The following is a 22,760-nucleotide window of genomic DNA, read 5'->3' as shown; positions in this document are numbered from 1 at the left end:
CTCTTTTCTAGCTCTTTTCTCTCTCTTTCCCAGCTCTCTCTCTTTCCCAGCCACGCAGAGGGCCAACATGGCCTGGTGCCAGCCAGAACGATGAATAAACCTATCCCTTACCTGAAAAAAAAAAAAGAAGAAGAAGAAGAAGTACAGTAAGGAGGATATGGAAGAGGAGGAGGGGGTAGCAACAGGTACTCAAACCTGTAATCCTAACTACTCAGGAGCCTGAAATCTGAGCACCATGATTTGAAACCAGTCCAGGCAGACAAATCTGAGACCTATCTCCAATTAACTAGCAAAAAAGCTGAACAGCACCAGCCTTGAGTGAAAAATCTAAAGGAAAGCACCCAGGCCCTGAGTTCAAGCCCCAAGACCACCACACACACACACACACAGTGCCAGTACATTAATAGAACTGGGCCTATGGAAGCAGGCTGGAAATGGGAGTCTTACTTTGGATTTTGGTTGTTGGCGTTGCTTTCCTCTGATCCTGGGACTTCCTGTATGCTAAGCAGATGCTATACTACAGTCTGGGTTTATAGCAGCAACTTTTGGCCTAAAGCAATGGGAGGTGGGTGACCTTCAGGACAGGCTCCCTGGCTAACTGGGACCTATGCCTCCCTCCCCCAGCTCTACATATCCTTTCACTTTGGGGTGAGGTGATTAAGAATTTCCTTCTTGGCAGGCATACATGGCTCATGCTTGTAATCCTACTCAGGAGGCTGAGGTCTGAGGCTCTCATTTCAAAGCCAGCCTGGGCATGAAATTCTTATTTGCAGTTAGCCACCCAAAAGCTGGAAGTGTAGCTGTGGCTCAAGCAGCAGATCTCTGGCTTTGACACAAAAACTCAGGGACAGCACACAGGTCCCAAGTTCAAGCCCAAGGACTGGCATACACACCATTTTTTTTCTTTGATTAAGAGGTTCAGGCCAGCTGAGTAAATAGCCCATTGTTTGCTGTGAGTAATCAGAGTCCTGATGGGGTTGTCAAGGCTACTGTTTTTATTTGTTCACTTAGGTCAGCCAAACTACTTACAGCCTGCTCTGCTCAGCCCTCTAGGCCCGACCTGGGGCCCTTCACTTGGGTGAAGGAGGGTGAAGGCACCGAGAACCAAAGGATGGCCACACTTAGTGCCATAGCACAAAATGGAGAGAAGGGTGTTCTGGCAGAGTAGTTGGCAAGCAAGATAGTGGGTATTAATTGCACAGGGCACAGGGGAGACCAGTGAAGTGTGATTAAGGTCTCCAGGTAGCTACTTCGGGAGATGGGTCCTTACTGAATCCGCTCCTGACAAAGGCCACTGCAGGGCGTTGGGAGATCAGCCCATAGCAATAGGGAAGTCGGGCAGGTTTAAGCAGAGATAGAGCTGGGAGTGTGACTGGAATGAAATGACCAGATTGGTGAATGGAGGCTGGCTGTCACAGCCTTGTGGCCCAGGGTGGCACCACAGAAGAGGCAGACTGTAGCCAGGACTGGCTATTTAGAAGCTGGCTCGGTGACAGTAGGAAGAACAGGTATGAAATCTGAGACAGAGTGACAACTTGGAAGATAAGGACAGGGCAGAAGAGTGGAAGGTCACTATGAAAGTCTCAGACAGGAGGGACGGGACACTGATGACACCACTGGTGCTACATGCCTGTAGTCTCAGCACTCAGAAGGCTGAGAACCAAAATTGTGATTTCCAAGCCAGCCTGAGCTATACAAGGAGATGCTCTCTCAAAGAATATGAATGAAACAGATAGATAGATAGATAGATAGATAGATAGGTAGGTAGGTAGGTAGGTAGGTAGGTAGGTAGGTAGGTAGATAGGTAGGTAGGTAGGTAGGTAGGTAGGTAGGTAGGTAGGTAGATAGATAGATAGTTGACAGATGATGGATGAAAGATAAATCTGTTTATAGACAGATGTTAGATGATAGATAATGGGTAGGAAGATTATAGAACTGATAGATAATGGATAGGTAGATTATTTCTAGACAAATTGTTAGCAAAATGAGCTCCCTTCCCATAGCTTAGTCCACTCCTCTTTTCCACAATTTAGCATGCTCCCTTCCTAGGCAACACTAGGCTCATGTAGTAAAGGCAGTAAATAATCAACTTCCAGCCCCCTTTACCTTGGGATGGCACTTCTCTGGGGCAGCTACCAAGGGGCAACAAGAGCCCTTCAGCTCTGGGCAGCTGCAGTAGGACCCCTTATCTACTATTTGGATAGCAGCCATAAATCCTAGTCCACCATGATGAGGCCCCTGGCCCACAGGTCCACACCAGGGTCTCCACCTCCTAGCCCCTTCTAGCCCCTCCTAAACCTAGGTTATATAGGTCACCTCAGACAATAGCCGGTGCTTCTTCTCACTTCTCCCTTGTGTGGCAATAAATCTTGCTTTGTTCTGTGTACCTGTATGTCTGTATGGTTCTCTGGCAAAGTCTTTAATCTTTCAGTTAATCTTTCACAGATAAATGATAGATGATAACAGAAGTAGCTTATTTATGATGAATAACTGATAGATAACAGACTAGATAGATTGATGATTAATAGATGATAGAAACTGGATGGGCAGATTATAGATACATTGATGATTGACAGATGATAGATAATGGATAGCAGATAATGGGTAGATGGATGGGTGGGTGGGTAGAGAGATGAGAGTTGGATGTGACTAGCTCTACTAAAGTGAACTTGCTGACACCTGTAGTCCCCACTCCCCACCATCTACTATGTAGCCCCTTGTACCTCTCAAACTAGAATTGTGGCTTGGGGCCCCCTTGGCACTCCAAAAGCTATTGAGACCCCATCTCAATAAGCCAATAAAAAGCTGGGTACAGTGCTGCTATGTGTCATCTCAGTTACACAGCAAATGTAAATAGGAAGAGCACTGTCAAGGTATTAACACAAGACCCTATTTGAAATGAAGTTAAAAAGAGCCAGGGGAATGGTTCAAGTGGCGTGAGGCCCTGGTACTGTCTCACTCCCAATCCCCAAACCAAAAACCGATCCTTTTGTCCTATTGAAACTGTTTAGTTGTAGATAAAGTGTTAATTAACACTTCTTAGGGAAAGTTAAATATCATCAAGTAGCTGAAAAAGAGTGGTGGGCAGGGCGGGGTAGAATCAGCTGATCCAGATTCCTCAAGTCGAAAGGAACCAGCAGCTAGGGCGCTGGAGGCTCATGCCTATAATCTAGCTACTCAAGAGGCTGAGATCTGGGGATCATGGTTCAAAGCCAGACAGGAAGCAAAGTCCATGAGACTCTTATTTCTAATAACCACCAAAAAGCCCCAAAAGCTAGAAGTGGAGCTGTGGCTCAAGTGGTAGAGCACTAGCCTTGAGCAAAAAAGCTAAGTGACAGTAACCAGGCCCTGAGTTCAGGCCCCAGTAGCTGCACACACAAAAAAAATAAGATAAAATCAATCAATCAATAGGACAGGCAAACAAAACAAAACAAAAAGGATCCTGGGGAGTTTATTTTTCTGCACTAATCAGTGCTGGTTGAAGATGCTACCTGACTCAAAGTTGGTGCAAAATTGGGGGTGGGGGGGGCTTGAATGCAGGCAAGGCCTTCCTCTGTTGCTTGGCTTTTTTGCTCAAGTCTATTTTCCTAACACTTGAGCCACACCTCCACATTAGCTTTTTTTGCTGGTTAATTGGAGATAATACTTCTTTGCCTGAGCTGGCTTCAAACTTTGATCCTCCTGAGTATCTAGGCTTACATACATCAGCCACCTGCACCTGCTATTACTGCTTATTTATTTATTTATTTATTTGCAATCATGAGGCTTGAATTCAGGACCTGAGCATTGCCCTTGAGCTTTTTTGTTCAAGGCTACCGCCCTACCACTTTAGCCACAGGTCTACTTCCAGTTTTTAAGTGGTTCCTTGGAGATAAGAGTCTCATAAATTTCCCTGCCAGAGCTGGCTTCAAACTTTGATCCTCACATCTCTGCCTCCTGAGTAGGTAGGATTACAGGCATCAGTCCACTATTACTACCATATTTGAAGCTCTTCCAAGCCCTCCCTCCATTCCCTCCTCTTCCTGCTGTTTTGCTGCCACATCCACAAGGGAATTGCAAGGCAGGAAAGGTGTGATTTTCCTTAGTTTGCCTGGATTCCTGACTTGTATAAAGAACCTGGCTCCTGACTGCTGTCCTGGGGTTCAGGTAAGCTTTGGGGAAGGGTTCTTTACAGGCAGTTGGAAGTATCTGAATCAAGAGAGTATCTTGGGCTGGGCAGGTGGCTTAGTGGTGGAGAGCTTGCTTAGCATGCATGAAGTCCTGGATTTGATTCCTCACCACCACATAAACAGAAAAGGCTGGAAGTGGCACTAACTCAATTGGTAGAGTGCTAGCCTTGAGCAAAAGCAGCTCAGTGATAGTGCCCAGGCCCTGAGTTCAAGCACCAGGACTGGCAAAAAAAAAAAAAAAAGTATCTTTCCTGTCCATAGCTTCCTACTCTTCCACCATCTGGTATCTGTTGGGTAAGACAGAGATGAGCTGTTGGCAAATGTTTCTTCTTGAGCAAAAGACAATGGGAGAAGAAAGCAGCTTGGAAATTCTTTTGCAAGATCTAGCAGCTGAAAGTAAGCCATTAAGAGTAACTAATGGACCTTCTTAGCTTTCTAGAAAAGCTTGTAGCTTACTTTGCACATGTTTTAATTATGTTTTTATGCTTTTATTTCTGAGCTGGTCCTGGGGTTTGAAGTGAGGACCTTCCACTCTTGCTAGGCTTCCCCTCCCCTTGTCCTGTAAAGCTAGAGCTCTACTACTTGAGCCACACCTCCATTTCTGGCTTTTTGCTGGTTAATTGGAGGTAAAAGTCTCTTGGATTTGTCTGTCCAGGCTGGCTTTGGACCATGATTCTCTGGTGTTAGCCTCCTGAGTAGCTAGGTTTAGCTGTATGAGCCACGGGCACCTGGCTATAATATGTATGTTTTTATATTCATGGTTTATGTTAATTTTTACAGTATAGTCAAATTCTATGTGTTGAAGAAGAAATTCACAACGTGAAGAGCATATAGGAGAAAATATTCCAACAAAGGCACCTTAGAGGTTGTCAGGGAGAGAGGGCTGTCAGAGTGTTAATTCATCCCCGACATTTATGCACAGGAAGCTGAACCTCAATCAACATTGCTCAGCTAGCCAAGTATGGTAATGCACACCTTTTTTTAAAATATTTTTTATTGAGATTGATGACATAAATTTTACAAATCTCATAGCATTGTGGGATAATGATACTTAAAGTCAAAAACACATTTTAACCTTCACAAGGGTGATACACACCTTTAATCATAGCACTCAGAAAGCTGAGGAAGATGAACTCAGAATTCTAGATCAGTCTGGAATACATGGGAGAGACCTTATCTCAAAACAGATTTCTGGCAAATGAGGATACATTTTAAATATTTGGGTAGAGTGTCACTACATAAGTCACAGCTCCCTACCTTGGCAAGCAAGTCTATCAAGTAGCAAAGTCCTGAGTTCAAATTCCAGTATTGGCAAATAGATAAATAAACCATTCTGGTTTTCTCTTAGCTCTTCTCTATGGGGAGTAGACAGAATCTATCACAATTTGATGTCTTTATGATCCTGTGATGTTTTTGTGGGGAGGGGGGAGTCACTGAAGCAACCTAAACTGCATACCTTGAAAAGTTGAAAGGAAAAGTATACACCCCCAACAAAGGTTGGTCTGTGAACTGCCAGCCACTTCTGAGTTAAACAGAGGTAGCAACTGTGGATGGATTTGGCGCTGAGAAAACTCAACCCAGTTTCCTAAAAAAGCATGTTTGTCACTTCAGAAGGAAACATCTGCCTTTCCTTTTCCCAAAGCACTTGTTTTGCATTAGACTGTGCCCTGCGGTACTCAGAGACTTCCATAAGATGGGAAAACAGTCCTTTGGATGATTGGTTAGCTAATTTTTATAAATACCTAGGAAAAAGTAAAAAAACAAAAACAAAACTAGCACCATGTGCTGGTGGCTCATGCCTAATCCTAGCTACTCAGGAGGCTGAGATCTGAGGATAGAGGTTCAAAGCCAGCCTGGGCAGGAAAGTCCATGAGACTTATTTCCAATTAACCATCAGAAAACCGTAAGTGGAGCTGTGGCTAAAAGTGGCAGAGCACTAGCCTTGAGCAAAAGAGCTCAGGGGATAGCACCTAGATCCTGAGTTCAAGCCCCATGACCCACAACACACACACACCCCAAAAACGAGAGACACTTCTACCATTTCACTACTCTAAAGAAACCATGTGCACCTGCATATATTTACTTCTCATCTACATGTATTTTCTGCATATATGCATATACATATGTATCAATACAATGTACATAATATTTTGGTCTCTTCCCCTTCCCCTCCCTCTCCCTCTCTCTCTCCCCCCTACTCCCTTCTTTATTTTTTGGCAATACCAGAGTTTGGATTCAAGGCCTAATGTTCCTTCTCTGCTTTCCTGCACATCGCTGGTACTCTACCATTTGAGTCACCCCTCCAGCTCAGCACTTTTCTAGTTAATTAAGATGGAGTCTCTCAAACTTTTCTGCCTGGACTGTCTTCACATTTTAAGCCTAAAGATCTCAGCCCTGAATAGCTAGGATTACAGGCATGAGTCACTGGCACCAGGCTAAGCCTAGGCATGCTCCTTAGTGTTGTTGCTCAGGGCTGTGCTCTACTTTTGCTTTTTTTTTTTTTTTTCTAATTGGACATTAGATTCTCACCGATTTTCCCACCTGGAAAATCCCACCTGGGCTGGCTTCAAACCCAAATCCTCAGGTTTCAGCCTCCTGAGTAGCTAGGGTTCCAAGTGTAAACCACCTCTACGCAGACAAGTCTTACCATTTTTTTGAGTATATTCCAGGAAGTGGAAGTGATGGATTGGAAAGTAATTAGGTGTGTGTGTTAGTATTTATAATGTGTACTTTTCATGTGCATATGTCAAATATCGTCTTTATATCGGCCTTACAAGGTAAGTAAATATTCTTTTTTTCCTCTGGCTCAGAAAGTGACCTGCTCAAATTGAAACAATAAATAATATGTTCTCAACTTAAATGTGGCTTCTACATTTGTTGTTCCTATTAAGATTAGTACCAAGTTGGGTGCTCATGGATTTCGCTGGTGACCCTAGCTATTCAGGAGTCTGAGATCTGAGGATCATAATTGGAAGCCAGCTTGGGCAGGTGAGTCTTTGAGACTCTTTTCTCAAATAAAGCACCAAAAAAAGCCAGAAGTGGAGCTGTGGCTCAAATGAGAGAGCATCATCAGCCTTGAGAAAAAAAAAAAAAGCGCCAAATGAGAGCATGAGGCCTTGAGTTCAAGTTCCACTACTGATTAAAAAAAAAAAAAAAGGTCCCAATGATGTGTTACCTCCTAGGACCACATTCTTTTCTTTTCCAGGCTGGCCTGAAGCTCATGATCTTGCCTCTACCTCTCACTAACACGTCTTTCTGATTGCAATTGGTTTTTCCAAGCCATCAACTTTCTGCCCTTGCTTGCTCTGTGCATTCCAGGACGGCCTGCTTAGGCGCCACCCCTTTCTCTGCCATGAGCAGAAGGCTGTGTCCATGACTTACTGGTTTTCCTCTTCCAGTTTGGTGAGTATCAGCTGAACCATGAGGATCTGGTGTCTCCTGCTCACCGTGGGGGTCTGCACAGGCACCGTGAGCCCCCAGGACACCTGTCGGCAAGGGTATTCTGGCATCCCTGGAAATCCAGGTCACAATGGCCTGCCGGGAAGAGATGGACGGGATGGAGCAAAGGGTGACAAAGGGGACACAGGTACTCAGCACCCTCCATCAACTTTCACCTTCCCACTCATTCAGTGGAGTCTCCATCTCCCACTGAGGTCTGGCCACCCTGGGGCTTGCAGGTCATATAATGGCCTGATCACTATCATGATATTCCCTGGGTGCAGGAGTAAAAGTGCCAGACAGGGCCAATAGGACCCTGGCCCCATTCCTAGGGACAACTTTGGTCTCTTGACCCAGCAAGCCATTTCAGTGCTAGAAGCCATTTGGTGACGGAATTTTAGCAACATGAGGCCAATAGAACTCACAAGCTGGATCCTGATGGCCTACAGCTGTAATCCTAGCTACTCAGCAGGGTGAGATTTGAGGACCATGGTCCAAAGCCAGCCTGGGCAGGAAAGTCCTGAGACTCTTATCTTTAATTAAGCACCAAAAAGAAAAACCTGGAAGTGGCTCAAGTGGTAGAGTTCTAGCCTTGAGAGAGAAAAAGAAAAAAGCTCAAAGCTCTAAATTCAAATGCGCACACACACACACAAATCTAGACATAACTTAGGGTTTCCTATAGCAGTGCCCATTAGCCACAGAGGGATGGTTCTAGGCCCCACGGAGTACCTGAAGACATGAACAGTACCAACCCTAAATTTACTGTTTTTTTCCTATATGCACAGAACTCCAGGCAAATTAGGCACCGTAGGACATTAACAATGGTACTAACAAAATGGAACAACTGTAGACCAATGTCATTGGTATATCCCATTATCAATGTCACTGCCAAGGTCACTTTGGGGTCATTATTAAGGAAGTCAGCTGCTACCTGTATACAAGCGTTTCCAGGGTGTCACAGTGGGCCTAACAACAGAGATAGTGAAGTGCCTAACCAGCAACGATCCTACAGCAGGATGGCAGTGTTCGTGTTCACATCCTGCATGTGCTGCCATGAGAGTTCCTCACACTACTTAGCCAGCTAGGTATCAGTGGCTCACACCTGTGACCCTAGCAACTCAGGAGGCTGAGGTCTGAGCATTGCAGTTGGAAGCCAGCCTGGGCAGAAAAGTCCAGAAGACTCTTCTCTTCAATTGATCAGCAAAAGTCTATAAGTGGAGATGTGACTTAAGTGATACCAGGCTTGCGGGGGAAAAGTCAAGTCACAGCATGATGCCCTAAGTTCAAGCCCCTGTACAGGAAAGAAGGGAAGGAAGGAAGGAAGAAGGAAGGAAGGAAGGAAGGAAGGAAGGAAGGAAGGAAGGAAGGAAGGAAGGAAGGAAGGAAGGAAAGAAGGGAGGGAGGGAGGGAGAGAGAGAGACAGAGGGAGGAAGGGAGGGACGGAGGGAGGGAAAAGAGAAAGAGAAAGAAAAAAGAAAGGGATGGAGGAAGGGGCAGAAAGTGAGGGGGTAGAACAAGGAAGGAGAAAGAGAAAGGGAAATAGGAGGGAAGGAAGGGAGGAAGGGGAAAAAGACATTGCTGTAAAATGGGTGACATTACTGTGTACCCTTCTTTCTCAGGCCTCCTTCCTTGGCTGGAATTTTGGGGAGTCACCCCATCCATTACATCACTCATTCCTCTTACCCAGCTCCACACTTTGGTGCTCAACGCTCTTTCCACCCATACCAGTGGAAAGGAAGGGGTGCCCATTAGGGTTGGGGTCATGCCCAGAATCCTCCACCATCCATTCCTCATGGAGACCAATGAATTTCATGTCTTGTCTGTTTTCTTCTTTTCTACCTAGGAGAACCAGGCCGCCCCGGGGGCCCAGGGAAGGATGGGATGAGCGGAGAGAAAGGAGAACGAGGTGAATAATGGGGGAACAATTTAATACAGAACTTGACCTATTTCAGGGGTTGGCAATAGGTGTTAAATGATTCTTTGGAGTCTTGTCTATAGCTCTCAGGAGCCAATGGCCCAGGAAACTCTTCTTTTCTCCTTTTCTGTTGGAGCCAGTCCTGGGACTTGAACCCAGGGCCTGGACACTATCCTTGAGCTTTTTGCTTAAGTCTGGTGGTTTACTATTTGAGCCACAGCTCTACTTCTGACCTTTTGGTGGTTATTTGGAGATAAAAGTCTCATGGACTTTCTTGCCCAGGCTGGCTTCAAATTGCAATCCTGAGATCTCAGCCTCCTGAGTAGCTAGGATTACAGGCATGAATCACCAGTACCCAGTCCAGGCAACTCTAAGTGCTTTTTGGAAAGAGATAGATAGCAAATCTTTTCAGCTTTGTGGGCCAAGTAGTCTCTGTCACCACAGTCCAAAAAAGCAGTCACACACTACGGCAGTTAGATAAGTGTAGCCCTGGTCCAGCAATGCTGTAGGTGTGAAGCTGACTTTTTTTTTTTTTTTGCCAATCCTGTGGCTTTGAACTCAGGGCCTGTACACTGTCCCTGAGCTGCTTTTGCTCAAGGCTAGCACTCTACCACTTGAGCAACAGCGCCACTTCTGGCTTTTTCTGTATATGTGGTACTGAGGAATTGAACCCAGGGCTTCATGCATGCTAGGCAAGCACTCTTCTACTAAGCCACATTCTCAGCCCTGAAGGCTGACCTTTGAAAGATTAATTCTACATAGCATGTGGTATTTCCTTTGGCCCTTTAAACATAGACACTTAGGGCTAAATACTAGTGGCTCATGCTTGTTAACTGACTCAGGAGGCTGAGATGTGAGGATTGCAATTAGAAGCCAGCCTGGACAGACAAATCCAAGAGACTCTCATCTCCAAATAACTAGCAAAAAGCTGGAAGTTGCAGTGTGGCTCAAATGGAAGAGCACCAGCCATGAGTAGAAAAAGCCAAGTGAGAGTGTGAGGTCCTGAGTTCAAGCCCCAGTAACTATACATACTAAAAAGAGGGGTGTGTGTATGTGTGCACGTACATCTGCAAGTGCATATTTACATACATATAATTTGGGAGAAGATAAATTATGTATCATCTTGTATCGATTACAAAGTTTATTAATTTGTGTAGTGGGAGTTGAACTGGGCACTCTCTCATCCTCCTCTCCCTCAACACTAGTGAGCAGAGCTCCAGTTCTGGCTTAAAAAAATTGTTATAGGGCTGGGAAGGTGGCTCAGTGGTAGAGTGCTTGCCTTGCATGCCTGAGGCCCTGGGTTCAATTCCTCAGCACCACATAAGCATTAAAAAAAAGCTGGAAGTGGTGCTGTGGCTCAAGTGGTAGAGCGCTAGCCTTGAGCTGAAGAGCTGAGGGACAGAGCCCAGGCCCAGAGTTCAGGCCCCACAACTGGACCCCAAAAAAAATTGTTATAAAGGTGAGGTACAGAGGGGTAACCGTTACATAAGTCACATAAAGCGTACATTTCTTTTTTGGGTGTCACCCCTTCCTTCACTCTCTCCCACTTTTTCCCTCCCATCCCACCTACAAGTTGTATAGTTCATTTTCAACATAGTGTCCAGTGAGTACCACTGCTGCATTTGTTCACGTTACCCCACCAAAGACAGATGAATGAACAAACAAGACAAAAAGAAGACAAAAAGTAACAAAACAAAAACTAGTTCCAACTTTTTTTGGCTGGTTCATGGAGAGATAAGAATCTCCTGGGCCTTGCCTCTCAGACTGGCTTCCAACAGGAACCCTCGGATGTCAGCTTCTTGATGGAAAGCTTTCACACACAGCCCCTCTTTCTTCTCTTCTTCTGTGCAGGAGAAGATGGCAAGGTTGAATCAAAAGGCTCCAAAGGTGACCCAGGATCCCGAGGTCCCCCTGGGAAGCACGGGCCAAAGGGATCCATTGGCCCCACGGGAGAGCCCGGGCTCCAAGGACAGGCTGGCCCTCAGGGGCAGAAGGGAGACAAAGGCGACGTAGGTCCCTCTGGTCCAGAAGGGCTAATAGGCAACACTGGACCCTTGGGTCCCAAGGGCTTACCTGGTCCTGTAGGCCCCATGGGCAAGCCAGGTCCCAAGGGAGAAGCTGGACCCATGGGACCCCAGGGTGAGCCAGGAGTCCGGGGAATACGAGGATGGAAAGGAGATCGAGGAGAAAAGGGGAAAATTGGGGAGACTCCCGTCTTACCCAAGAGTGCTTTTACGGTGGGTCTCACAGTCCTAAGTAAGTTTCCTTCTCCTGATGTTCCCATTGTGTTTGATAAGATCCTATACAATGAATTTAACCATTATAACGTCGCCACCGGGAAATTCACCTGCCACGTGGCCGGAGTGTATTATTTCACCTACCACATCACTGTGTTCTCCAGGAACGTGCAGGTCTCTTTGGTGAGAAATGGGGTAAAAGTCCTGCACACGAAGGATGGTTACATGAGCTCTGAGGATCAGGCCTCGGGCGGGCTGGTGTTAGAGCTGAAGCTAGGGGACGAGGTGTGGATGCAGGTGACGGGAGGAGAGAGGTTCAATGGCTTGTTTGCCGACGAGGACGACGACACCACATTCACTGGATTTTTGTTGTTCAGTAGCTCATGATGGAGACTTGGCCCATCTACTGCTTCTCCTGGCAGAATTAGGTTGGTGATGGAAGCAATCGGATGATTTCATGAAATGAATTCCTCAAATTAGTGATTGCCGTCCTCTGGCCAAAAAAAAAAAAGGCAAAAACAGGACAAGTGACTCCTAAAATTGGGTCTATTAACTTTTATAATCTTTAACTGAATAAAATTATTAATAAACAGTTGCTTGCATGTGTGTGTGTATGCTGGTACTAAGAGCCTCTTACTTAGTTTCTTCGCTCAAGGCTGGCGCTCTACCACTTAGGCCATACCTCCATTTCCAGATTTTTGCTTGAGGCAACTGGAGACAAATGCCCTCTTTTGTGTTATCAGGTATCAAGAAAGTCCTCCCCAGTGATTGATGCTGTGCTCTTGGATTGCCCAATCTTGGGAACTGTAGAAACTACATTTCTTAAGCAAGTGTGGCAATACACAGATTGAATCCCAACGTTTGGGAGACTGAGGCAGAAAGATCAATGACTTCAGGGCCAGCCTGGGTTACACAGGCTGGGTTACACAGCAAGTTTGAGGCCACCCGAGGTACGTAGTGAGACTTTGTGTCAGAAATCAAAAAGAAGATACAGTAAATGGCCAATCTCAGGTAGTCATAGCAATGGAAAATGGATGAACAACACCAGTTTTGACATTGTCTGGGCTCCTAAATCCAGCTGTCCCTAAAGGCAGACTTTCTGAATTGTACTGTTGTTTCTACCACTTCTAGCTAAGACAGCCTAAGTAGTCTACCATCCTAGAGGATGAATTTTCACAATAGTGGAAAAATCCCAACACTAAGAGTCAAGTTACACTTGCTGCCATGCTAGCCATGTCAAAGGAATTTGACTTGAGTTTAAATTTTATCTGAATACTACAAAAAAGTGGAATTGGGCCTCTATGTTCATCTTTTTGTGTCTCATGGTTCTTATTGGGCAGAGACGGAACTGAATAATATGATTTTCTTCGACAGTTCTGCAATAATTATACTTACTTAAGTCAATGAAACACTTTTATATGCTGAGATGTTTTTTGGTGGTGGGGTGGGGATGGGCAGTACTGGGGCTTGAACTCAGGACCTGTGTGCTGCTGTCTCTTAGCTTTTTTTACTACTTGAACCACAGCTCTATTTCCTGACTTTTGGTGGTTAACTAGAGATAAGAGTCTCATGGACTTTCCTGCCCAGGCTGGTTTCAAACCACAATCCTCAGATCTCAGCCTCCTGAGTAGCCAAGAGCTTCCTTAAGCTGAGGCCTTTTGACAGAAGATGGCACTGTGGTTAGGAAAGCAATGAGGGTTATTTTGAAAAAAATATTATGTATGCACATGTAAGATACCCTGATGAAACATCTTGATAGAATTAATACACACAAGAAAAGATTGACAGGGAAATAAAATAGTCTGTTGTAGGAGGGCCAGCAGGAGGGAGTAGGACTAATGAAGAGGGTGAAGAGGAATATTGTCAGAAAAGGCTATCTGCATATATGAAAATGGAACAGTGACATCTGTTGAATTTTTTTTTTTTTTTGGTCAGCTTGAACTCAGGGCCTGGGCGCTGTCTCTGAGCTCTTTCGCTCAAGGTAGCGCTCTACTACTTTGAGCCACAGTGCCACTTCTGATTTTTAGGTGATCCATTGGAGGTAAGGATTGTCTCATAGACTTTTCTGCCTGGGCTGGCTTTGAACTGCGATCCTCAGCTTTCAGCCTCCTGAGTAGCTAGGCTTATAGGCGTGAGCTCCTAGTCCCCAGCTTGAAATTGTTTTAAGAAGGGGAAATGGCACAGAGGAGAGTGATAGAGGGGTGAGGTTGATCAGGATGCCTTGTTTACATGTGTGAAATGTCACAATGAAATATATAGGAATAAAGACTTACCTACCATAGTGGACACCAGAGGGCACTCCTGAGAGCACAGGGCTTGGCCAGGCACCATGAGTTCATTTCTGTTTCTTCCTCCTCTAGTTTTTCTTCCCCTCCCTTCTTTCTCATTGTCCTCCCTCCCCTCCCCTCCCCTTCCTCTCTTCTCTCCATAATCTCCCTATGCCGCTCAGACTGGGGAACTCAGACCTCCTGGCTTCAACCACAGGAGGGCTGGCATCCCCAAGGGGAACTGGAATTTGCGCTGCTGCTTTCTTATTTTTTATGGTTACAATTGCACGAGCAAGGTAACGAGTGCATTTCTTATCAAGCATTTTGCACTCATTCTTCTGCGAGAATTCCAAGGTCGTTTCCCGCGTTCCATTCGCGTGGCTGGGAAGCCCGAGTCCCGTCAGTTCCTCATTCCGGCCAAGAGGCGGCGCGAGAGCGTAGCGGCTCCCGAGGAGGCGACGTGACGACGCTCTTGCCGTCCAGACGTCTGTGCGCGTGTGCACGTCGTCCCGGCCCGGAAGTGCGGCCTTACGCTGTGCGGCGTGGGCCGCTGCCTTGGAAACGCGCGGCGTGAGCTCGGAGGGGCTGGGCTGCGGCGTGCGGGGTTCCCCCCGGGACGCCATGCTGTGCACCCGGAGGCTGAGCGGCCTGGGGGCCGGCGTAGCGGCTGCGTGGCCCTGCCGAGCCGGCCGGGGCAGCCTCGGACCCGGGAGCCCGACCCGCAGGGTCAGCACCAGCTGGTCCCCGGTGGGCGCCGCCTTCAATGTCAGGCCGCAGGGCCGCCGCCTGGACCTGTTCGGCGAGCGCCGGGTGAGAGGTCGGAGGTCGGGGGTCACGCCGGCCTCGCGACCCCACAGAGTCCTGGGGGTGTGGCAGGTGCAGGGCTGTGGGTGCGTCCGTGGGCCTTCCTCCCGCTGTAAGGATGCGGGGAGGCGCCGGGCGCGGGTGCGCACGCCTGTAATCCCAGCTAGGGCTCGAAGCCACACTCCGATCTCCCAGTTAACCACCAATCTAAAAAAGTGGTAAGAGTCCTAGCCGTGATCGAAAAAGCACAGGAAAAGTGATAGCAGTCCTGAGTGCAAGCCCCAGGATTCGCACATTATTATTATTTGGTCGGTCGTGGGGCCTGAACTCTGGGCCTGGGCGCTGTCCCTCAGCTCTTCAGCTCAAGGCTAGCACTCTACTGCTTGAGCCACAGCGCCACTTCTGGCTTTTTTCTTTTTGCTTATGTGGTGCTGAGGAATAGAACCCAGGGCCTTGAGCATGCAAGGCAAGCACTCTACCACTGAGCCACCTTCCCAGCCCCTAAAAGTTGTATTTCTGAACAGTATTTAATGATAAGCGTTTGTGATGTTATTTTATTTTTAAAAGCTAAATACAAAAGTATAATTAATTGGTGATTCTAAATAGTAATATAACATAGAAAGTTTGTTAGAGGGAAATACAGAATTTTAAATAGAGGTTATCATTGGTGGGATTAATGATTTTAGTTTTTTACATTTATTTTTCCTTCCCCTTTCTCCCCCTCTCTCTTTAGTTCCCTCCCTTTCTCTCTCCATTCCTCCTCTTCTTCCACCTTTTCCTCCCCCTCTCTTCCCCTCTTCACTCTTTGCACAGGGTTTCATTGTATAGCCCAAGCTGGCCTCAAACTCTCAATCCTCCTTCCTCTATCTCCCAAACACTAAGATTCAGATGCACACTACCTACCATACCTGGGTCTGTACACTTCTTTAGTAAACATTCTGTTACACTTACGTGGAATACTATGATAAACCTATGTGGTAAAGCACCACCCTCCTCTCCCCCCTCCCCCAGTGAAGGTGGCAGGAACTAGATCCTGTTTTATCCCATTAATCCTGGTGCTCAGTATACTATTACTTAGTTAGCTGTGTCATCAGGGTAGTTTGTGTAATTGTAATTTTAGGCCTCAACATTATTTAAGTGAGAAGAAGCCCAAGTCTATTAATCATGCAAGATTTATACTCAGTACTGACTTTATTTAACAACAAAAAATATTAAAAATTAAAGTTACTTCTGACCCACCTTTTTTTTTTTTTTTTTTGGGTCCGGTCGTGGGGCCTGAACTCTGGGCCTGGGCACTGTCCCTCAGCTTTTCACCCCAAGGCTAGCGCTCTACCACTTGAGCCACAGCGCCACTTCCGGCTTTTTTCTTTTTTCTTATATGGTGCTGAGGAATCGAACCCAGGGCCTCATGCATACAAGGCAATCGCTCTACCACTGAGCCACCTTCCCAGCCCTCACTATAATATTTTTAAAGAAGACTGATTGATTATCTCAGGTTTACAAGTTTTCCCAGGAATGATGTTTTGGACCTCAGTTTTCCCAGGTCTTTGTGCTAGCCGTCTATTGTGTGCTTAGGACAGGTTGTCTTCCATGATTGGAAGCTGTGGGGGTTGTCCCTTCTTCATCTACTGTGTCACTGAAACCTGAAAAGACGTTTCACCTCTGCAGAGATTGATTTCGGCAGTCAGAATCACAGAAGTAACGTTAGTTGCTGTCTCAGTTTCTCTTGCTTTTTTCTTCACTAAAAGAATTTAGGTTCCCTGTCCTATATATTATCCCATTTGTGGGTTTTAAAATTTTTAATGTTTGTTATGTATAATTATATCTCATTTAGAAAACTAAAGCTGGGCATGGCATTAGACACTTGTATTTCCTGACTTGGGAGGCTGAGGCAGGAGGGTCATGAGTTTGTGACCAGTGTGGCTCCGCAGGGAGACCTGTGTCAAAAATCCCTAACTAACTGATTCAGTAAACAAATCGAAATGAAATGAAAGAAAAAGAAGGTTATAAAAACTTCTATATTGTATGTGTTCAACTATGTTTAAAGTACAATGAAATATATTTATAAATAACTTATTTTATGTCTTGTTCTCTGGGTAAGATAATTCAAGGAGTTTTTTTTTTTAAACATTTAAATCTTACCTGCCTAAATAATCAATATACCATTGTAAGTCAGTAGTTTTACAAACTTATTTCCCAGAAAATGGTCATTTTGTTTTTTTTAATCATGTTTTTTATTTAATAGAAATGTTTTCCTCAAATTGGTTTTTATTTGCTATATGTAGGCTTTTTTTTAATACACTGAAGTAGGTGTACTTTTTGGTTTTGAGTTTTAACATTGGCGCTAATCTTTGCAACATATCCATTCATAATTTATAAACTATTGTAAACCTTACGTTGCTCATTTTTCTGATGCCTTCGTACTAACAGATTGTTCGAGTTGACATAATTAATTTATCAAAACATGGATTTAGGTGTTTTTTCTTTGAAAGATATTTGATTTAAAAAATTACTTTGTAGTGAATTTTTTGTTCTTAAGACAGACTCTCACTGTGTAGTCTAGGGTTTCCTTAAATTCCTGATCCTCCTACATTGGCCTCCCCAGTGCTGGGATTACAGGTGTATGCCACCAATCCCAGTTTCCTTGTGGTGATTTTGTTTTGTGTCATAGCCATGTGTTTTTCTGAAGACTTAAGAAGGTAGTAGTTTCTCTGAATTTCCCTGTTCACCTGAAGTGTTGTTTACAGTTCACATGAAATCTAGTTTTACATGGTTTCATTTTTTAAAGCAGTTTCATTCTAGTGATCTCAGTGGCAGTGTGGTTGTGTACTATGTTAGACGGGGGACAAGCAATTCTTATTTCCCTAAAAAGGTTGTAGGAAGAATGTACCTTTGTTTTCCACATAAAGCCTTGAATGTGGTTAAATTATTTTTTAAAATAATACTGCTCAGATTTGTGGGGGGGGGGCTTGAATTTAGCACCTAAGTGCTGTCCCTGAACACTCTGCCACTTGAATCACAGCTTCACTTCTGGTTTTTCTGGTGGTTAATTGGAGATAAGAGTCTGAGGGACTTTCCTGTTTGGGCTAGGTTTGAACTACAATCTGGCTAGTTCTTTTTTCATTTTTCTTTTTTTAAAGTGTCTGGTATACTTTCTGGGAAAACCCCATTTTTCTTTTTTTAAAGTGTCTGGTATACTTTCTGGGAAAACCATATTGCAGTTTGAGTTTAAAAATACTTGAAACTAGGATTTAGATGCTCATTGGAACCAGAGACTTAGGAAGGATTTTCTTGTTCATTTGAACGAGGAAAAACTTCTCTAAATATGAAGTTCATTGAAACACTTTCTTTGGAATGAAACAGACTTGGTTCCCAGGACTCCGGAGTTAAAATAACAAATATCTGAGAAGAAGCTGCTTTTCTTTGCTAGCTGAAGAAGGCTTCCATCATGTAAATGCACAGCTTACATTATTAAGACACAGGTTTTTGTTTCCTCCCTTGGATCTTGCAAGCAAGCATCCATCAAATCCCCTCCTGTTGTTTTTTGTTTTTTTGTTTGTTTTTTTTTTTAGGCTGATTTTGTGAAAATTGCACACCCCGAGCCAGCATTCAGAGAGGCCGCTGAAGAAGCCTGTCGCAGTATTGGCACCGTGGTGGAAAAGTGTGTGATCTTTGCCACGCAGTGAGAGGGCAGTGGTGTGCGTGCACCCTGGTCAGGGAGGGGAGCCGTGGGAGGGCGGGGGCTCACTTCAGCACTGGACTCCTCTCAGTGCCCTTCCAGCAGCGGAGAGGGCATTCTGTCATTGTTGTTTGCATTGTTTCTTCTCAAAGCCCTTGAGGAACATGACACCATGTCATGTGTATAAGCCTGGGCTCTCCTGGCATGGATTTAAGATGCGAAAATAGGGGCCCAGGCTACATTGTGTGACTGTGAATTGGCAGAGGGGGTGGCTTTGGAGAAGACCCAGCACTCTCAGGACGTCCAGCTGCCAGCTTTCCCCATTGAACCTGGTACAGTCCATGTGACTTTTCTGAATTTTGTAGCAGGGTCAATGGATTGGTGGTGAAGGCTGGGGCTGTTGCTTCAATCCAATGCAGGTGAAACACTCACAGCCCTGTCTGGAGCCCTGCTTCTGGCTTCTTCCCAGTGCTGAGCCATAGATAATCTCTCCATCTGGAAAAATCCAGATGCTCTCAGGGCTGCCTGTATAACTGATTCGTGTTTTGGCCCTTGGAGGTGTGGCTCTAACAAGCCCAAGGCCCCGAGATCAAAGTAGAGGGCCACCAAAGTACAAAAAGAGTGCCTGATTTCTTCTTGTTGTAGAGATGAAAGTTACAAATTTGGTATAGTTTAGAACTAGTGGCAAATGTAGATTTTAACATCTCAGGATTTTCTAACATCAAGCCTAGCGTGGGAGATGAGCTTAAGTGTACAGGACCACTCTAAGCTGCTGCCGGCTTTCTGGGGGAGGGGGGGAGGGGAGGCCTGCAGAAGGTGGCTCTAGCTTTCTTCCTTGTCCCCCTGCTGCCATGTGACAGTGGGCCTGCCTCTTCCCACTGAGGAAGCTCTGATTGGCTTGACCTTTGAGGGACCCATGGGGATGTGGCAGAGAAACTCTTCCATTCATATGAAAACCGGCCTTTGCTTCTCTGCCAGTTACCTGGAGAGTGACTGCCTTTGGATCCCTGGGTAGGAAAAGGTGGGTGGTGGTTACTGATTTGTCCTTCCTGAGGCTTCACCAGTAGGCAGCCCCGCACACTGGTGAGTCCCAAGGATGCTGAGGCCTTGGCACCTTGGGAAGGAGGATGGGGCCTGTGGGGGATGCTGTGAGGTAGGTGGAGGCCAGGGCATGAGTGGTGGGCGCTTTGTTGACCTGTATCAGCCCCCGGCAGGCAGCTGCATCTGTGGCAGCAGCAGGTCCACTGGGGTATGGAGTGTGCAGACACTCCCATTCAGTATCCATGGTGACCTGGGTCCATGTAACTCATATATGCAGGTCACAGGGCAGCCACTGGGCATCTTGTAGGTGGATGTGGCACCTTAACTTGGTGCTGAGTTCTGACACCCTGCCCCCCTTTACCCAAGTAAGCCTAGGTGGCCCTAGCTCCAGCAAGGGGTCCGAATCAGGATGGCAATACCTTCATGATAGTTCAGCCTCCCGCTTATCCTTGCACCTTTCCTCTTATTGAAAATCTAAGTTCGGTGCCAGTGACTCGTGTCTGTAATCCTAGCTACTCAGGAGACTGAGATCTGAAGATTACAGTTTGAAGCCCGCCTGGACAGGAAAGTCCATGAGACTGTTATCTCCAGTAAACTACCAAAAAAAAAAAAAAGGGTGGAGCTGTGGCTCAAGTAGTAGAGCTTTGGGTGAAAAAGAGAAGGGATAGCACCCAGGGTCTGAGTTCAAGCCTCAGTACTGATAGGCACACGTGTGCATACTTACACACACATACATCTCTCTCTCTCTCATTTGAATTGTGGGGTGTAGTGGTGCATGCCTGTGATCCCAGTTATGCTGGAAGCTTAAATAGTGTCAAAGTCCAGGCTGGCTGCAGGACAAAAATTCAAGACCAAAAGTAAAGAAAGGGGGACAATGGGCTGGGGGTATGGCTCCTGTGGTGAAGTGCTTGTTTAGACAAAAATAAAACGAATAGCCCTGGGCCTCTTGCTCACAGGAACTAGTTCCTTGTTATAGCATCAGTTACCATAGTCTCCTCTCCTGCCCAACTGCTGTTCCTGCTGGCTTCCCACTGATCCTTTGCCTTCCCAGACCCTTTAACCTGTGGCCCTTTGCCTAACAAACTACTGTTCCTATTCTAAGTAGTTCAGGGTCATAGAAAGCAGCCCCTGACTTGTCCTGTGTGCATGTGCGTGATTCCCTCGCTCACTGTTGTTTGCATGTACAGAATAAGGTACAGGAAATTCCTTCCTTTTCACTTCCTTTCAACCTTTTCTAGGTTGAACACCAATGTGGACTTGTACCAGAGTCTGCAGAAATTATTGGCTGACAAAACACTCATGGAGTCCCTTGATGCTGAAACCAGGTAGGTGCATGCTGCTTTTGCTTTTTGAGACTGTGGCTCTCTAGGTGAGGCAGGGAAGCTCCACTCTGGACCCCTGGTCTGCAGTAGTCCTGCCCCTTCCCCTCCCCTGCATATGGGCAGGACGTGAACTTATTTTATTTATTTGGAATTTAAGAGAATATGTAGTTTATTGGGTATAAAAATACAAACATAAAACCACTTAAATAGGAACCCAGAAAGCACCTTTTTTCCTTCTCCAGACCCTCTCACCTTAACCCCAATTAAAAAAAAAAAAACAAAAAACATTGTGCATACACAATGGCTGGCAAAGGCTAAAACAAGGCAAAGCTTCCAGAGATGGCAGATGCTCAGCTTGGGAGGTTGATGAGTAGGTCAGATGAGACCATTTCTAGAGAAGTCACTGTTCAAACACAGCCTTCGGAGCTGGAGGCTGCTTCCTGGGACCTCTGGGACCCCTGACTTGAGCTGCTGGATGGGAGGCTGATAACCTACTCTCTCAGGGCATCCTCCAGTAGTTTCTCAGTGTGAGCCTGCTTCTGCTCCTTTAGCACCTGAAGAAACCAACACATGGCCTCTGAGTCAGTTGAGTTTTTCGGCAAAGACAAGGCAGAGCCAGTCAGATTCCTTACACATGAAGGCTTTTACTCCATTCACACCAGGGCCTGCCCCATCCTCATCCTGCTGTGGTGTTCTTCATTGTCTCCTTACTCCAAGGTGGCTTTATCTCCTGACTGAGGGTGGGGCTGGTTCCTGGACTTGAACCCTGGGCCTCCTCACTAGCTTGGCTTGTTTGCATATCTGGTGCTCTGCTACTTGAACCATGCCTCCAACTTAGTTTTTTGCTACTCATTTGGGAGATGGAGTCTTATGGGCTTTTTTGCCCCAGCTGTCTTCCAACCCCAGTCCTCCTGGTCTCAGGATTACAGGCATAAACCACCAGAAAAAAGCTCAGCTTATCAAACTGAATTGAAAGACTTACTTGCCAAAGTCAATATGTAGGAATATTGGATAAATGACCTTGGTATCTTATTTCTTTGCTCAAATGTGTATATAGAATAGTCATAGTACAGTTTGCCATTTCTTTGCTCTTGGTATTTATGTCATAGCCTAGATAATTCTCACCCATTTGTATCGGTTTATCTGCATTTTGTTATGGGACACTTACTTCTTTTCACTATCTAGTTTTACCTTACTGCTTCCTTCTGCTGGCCTCTCTCTGTCTCCTGACCCCTGGGATTCCACAGGCCACTTTCTAACATGTTTGTGCTTGACCTAATGTCGGCTCTCACCATGGATCTTACATGTGTCTCGTGTCCTATTTATGAGTTGTATACCATGAGGTTCAGAGTTGGATTTTATTTTATTTATTTATTTTGTTGGTCATGGGGTTTGAACTCTGGGCCTGGGCACTATTCCTGTGCTCTTCAGCTCAAGGCAAGTGCTCTACCACTTGATCCACACAGCCACTTCCTGTTTTCTGGTAGTTAATTGGAGATAAGAGTCTGATGGACTTTTCCTGTCCAGGCTGGCTTTGAACCGCTATCCTCAGATTCCAGACTCCTGAGCTAGGACTATAGGCATGAGCTACCAGTGCTGGGCTAGAGTTGGATTTTATTCCCACTAACTAGAAGGTGGCAGGAACTAGATCCTGTTTTATCCCATTAATCCTGGTGCTCAGTATACTATTACTTAGTTAGCTGTGTCATCAGGGTAGTTTGTGTAATTGTAATTTTAGGCCTCAACATTATTTAAGTGAGAAGAAGCCCAAGTCTATTAATCATGCAAGATTTATACTCAGTACTGACTTTATTTAACAACAAAAAATATTAAAAATTAAAGTTACTTCTGACCCACCTTTTTTTTTTTTTTTTTTGGGTCGGTCCGG

At 45.6% G+C, this 22,760-nt stretch overlaps 2 protein-coding genes across 2 annotated transcripts in view; both read left to right on the top strand.

Moving 5' to 3' along the window:
* The first annotated feature begins 7,589 nt into the window (after positions 1–7,589).
* On the top strand, positions 7,590–12,199 carry LOC106003127 (complement C1q and tumor necrosis factor-related protein 9). Its single transcript, XM_013037927.1, has 3 exons — positions 7,590–7,755; positions 9,451–9,513; positions 11,374–12,199. The coding sequence occupies exons 1-3, from the start codon at positions 7,590–7,592 to the stop codon at positions 12,144–12,146; spliced, it is 1,002 nt and encodes a 333-aa protein (XP_012893381.1). The 3' UTR covers positions 12,147–12,199.
* Positions 12,200–14,587: 2,388 nt separating this feature from the next.
* Mipep (mitochondrial intermediate peptidase) overlaps positions 14,588–22,760 on the top strand; it is a 112,258-nt gene continuing 104,085 nt past the window's right edge. Inside the window, exons 1-3 of the mRNA XM_013013248.1 lie at positions 14,588–14,836; positions 18,403–18,491; positions 20,789–20,875. Coding sequence (XP_012868702.1) covers positions 14,648–14,836; positions 18,403–18,491; positions 20,789–20,875 — 365 coding nt within the window. The 5' untranslated portion in view covers positions 14,588–14,647. The remainder of the gene's footprint in view (positions 14,837–18,402; positions 18,492–20,788; positions 20,876–22,760) is intronic.

This window comes from Dipodomys ordii, unplaced genomic scaffold, assembly GCF_000151885.1.
Source record: "Dipodomys ordii isolate 6190 unplaced genomic scaffold, Dord_2.0 Scaffold1, whole genome shotgun sequence".
NCBI classification, from domain to species: domain Eukaryota; kingdom Metazoa; phylum Chordata; class Mammalia; order Rodentia; family Heteromyidae; genus Dipodomys; species Dipodomys ordii.
This window is presented reverse-complemented; position numbering and strand designations above follow the sequence as displayed.

Bases quoted from the DNA above. Each gene is read 5' to 3' on its own strand.
- LOC106003127 (XM_013037927.1), top strand. From the start codon at position 7,590: ATGAGGATCTGGTGTCTCCTGCTCACCGTGGGGGTCTGCACAGGCACC. The intron at 7,756-9,450 runs GTACTCAGCACC...TTTTCTACCTAG, and splicing joins GGGTGACAAAGGGGACACAG to GAGAACCAGGCCGCCCCGGG. The intron at 9,514-11,373 runs GTGAATAATGGG...TCTTCTGTGCAG, and splicing joins CGGAGAGAAAGGAGAACGAG to GAGAAGATGGCAAGGTTGAA.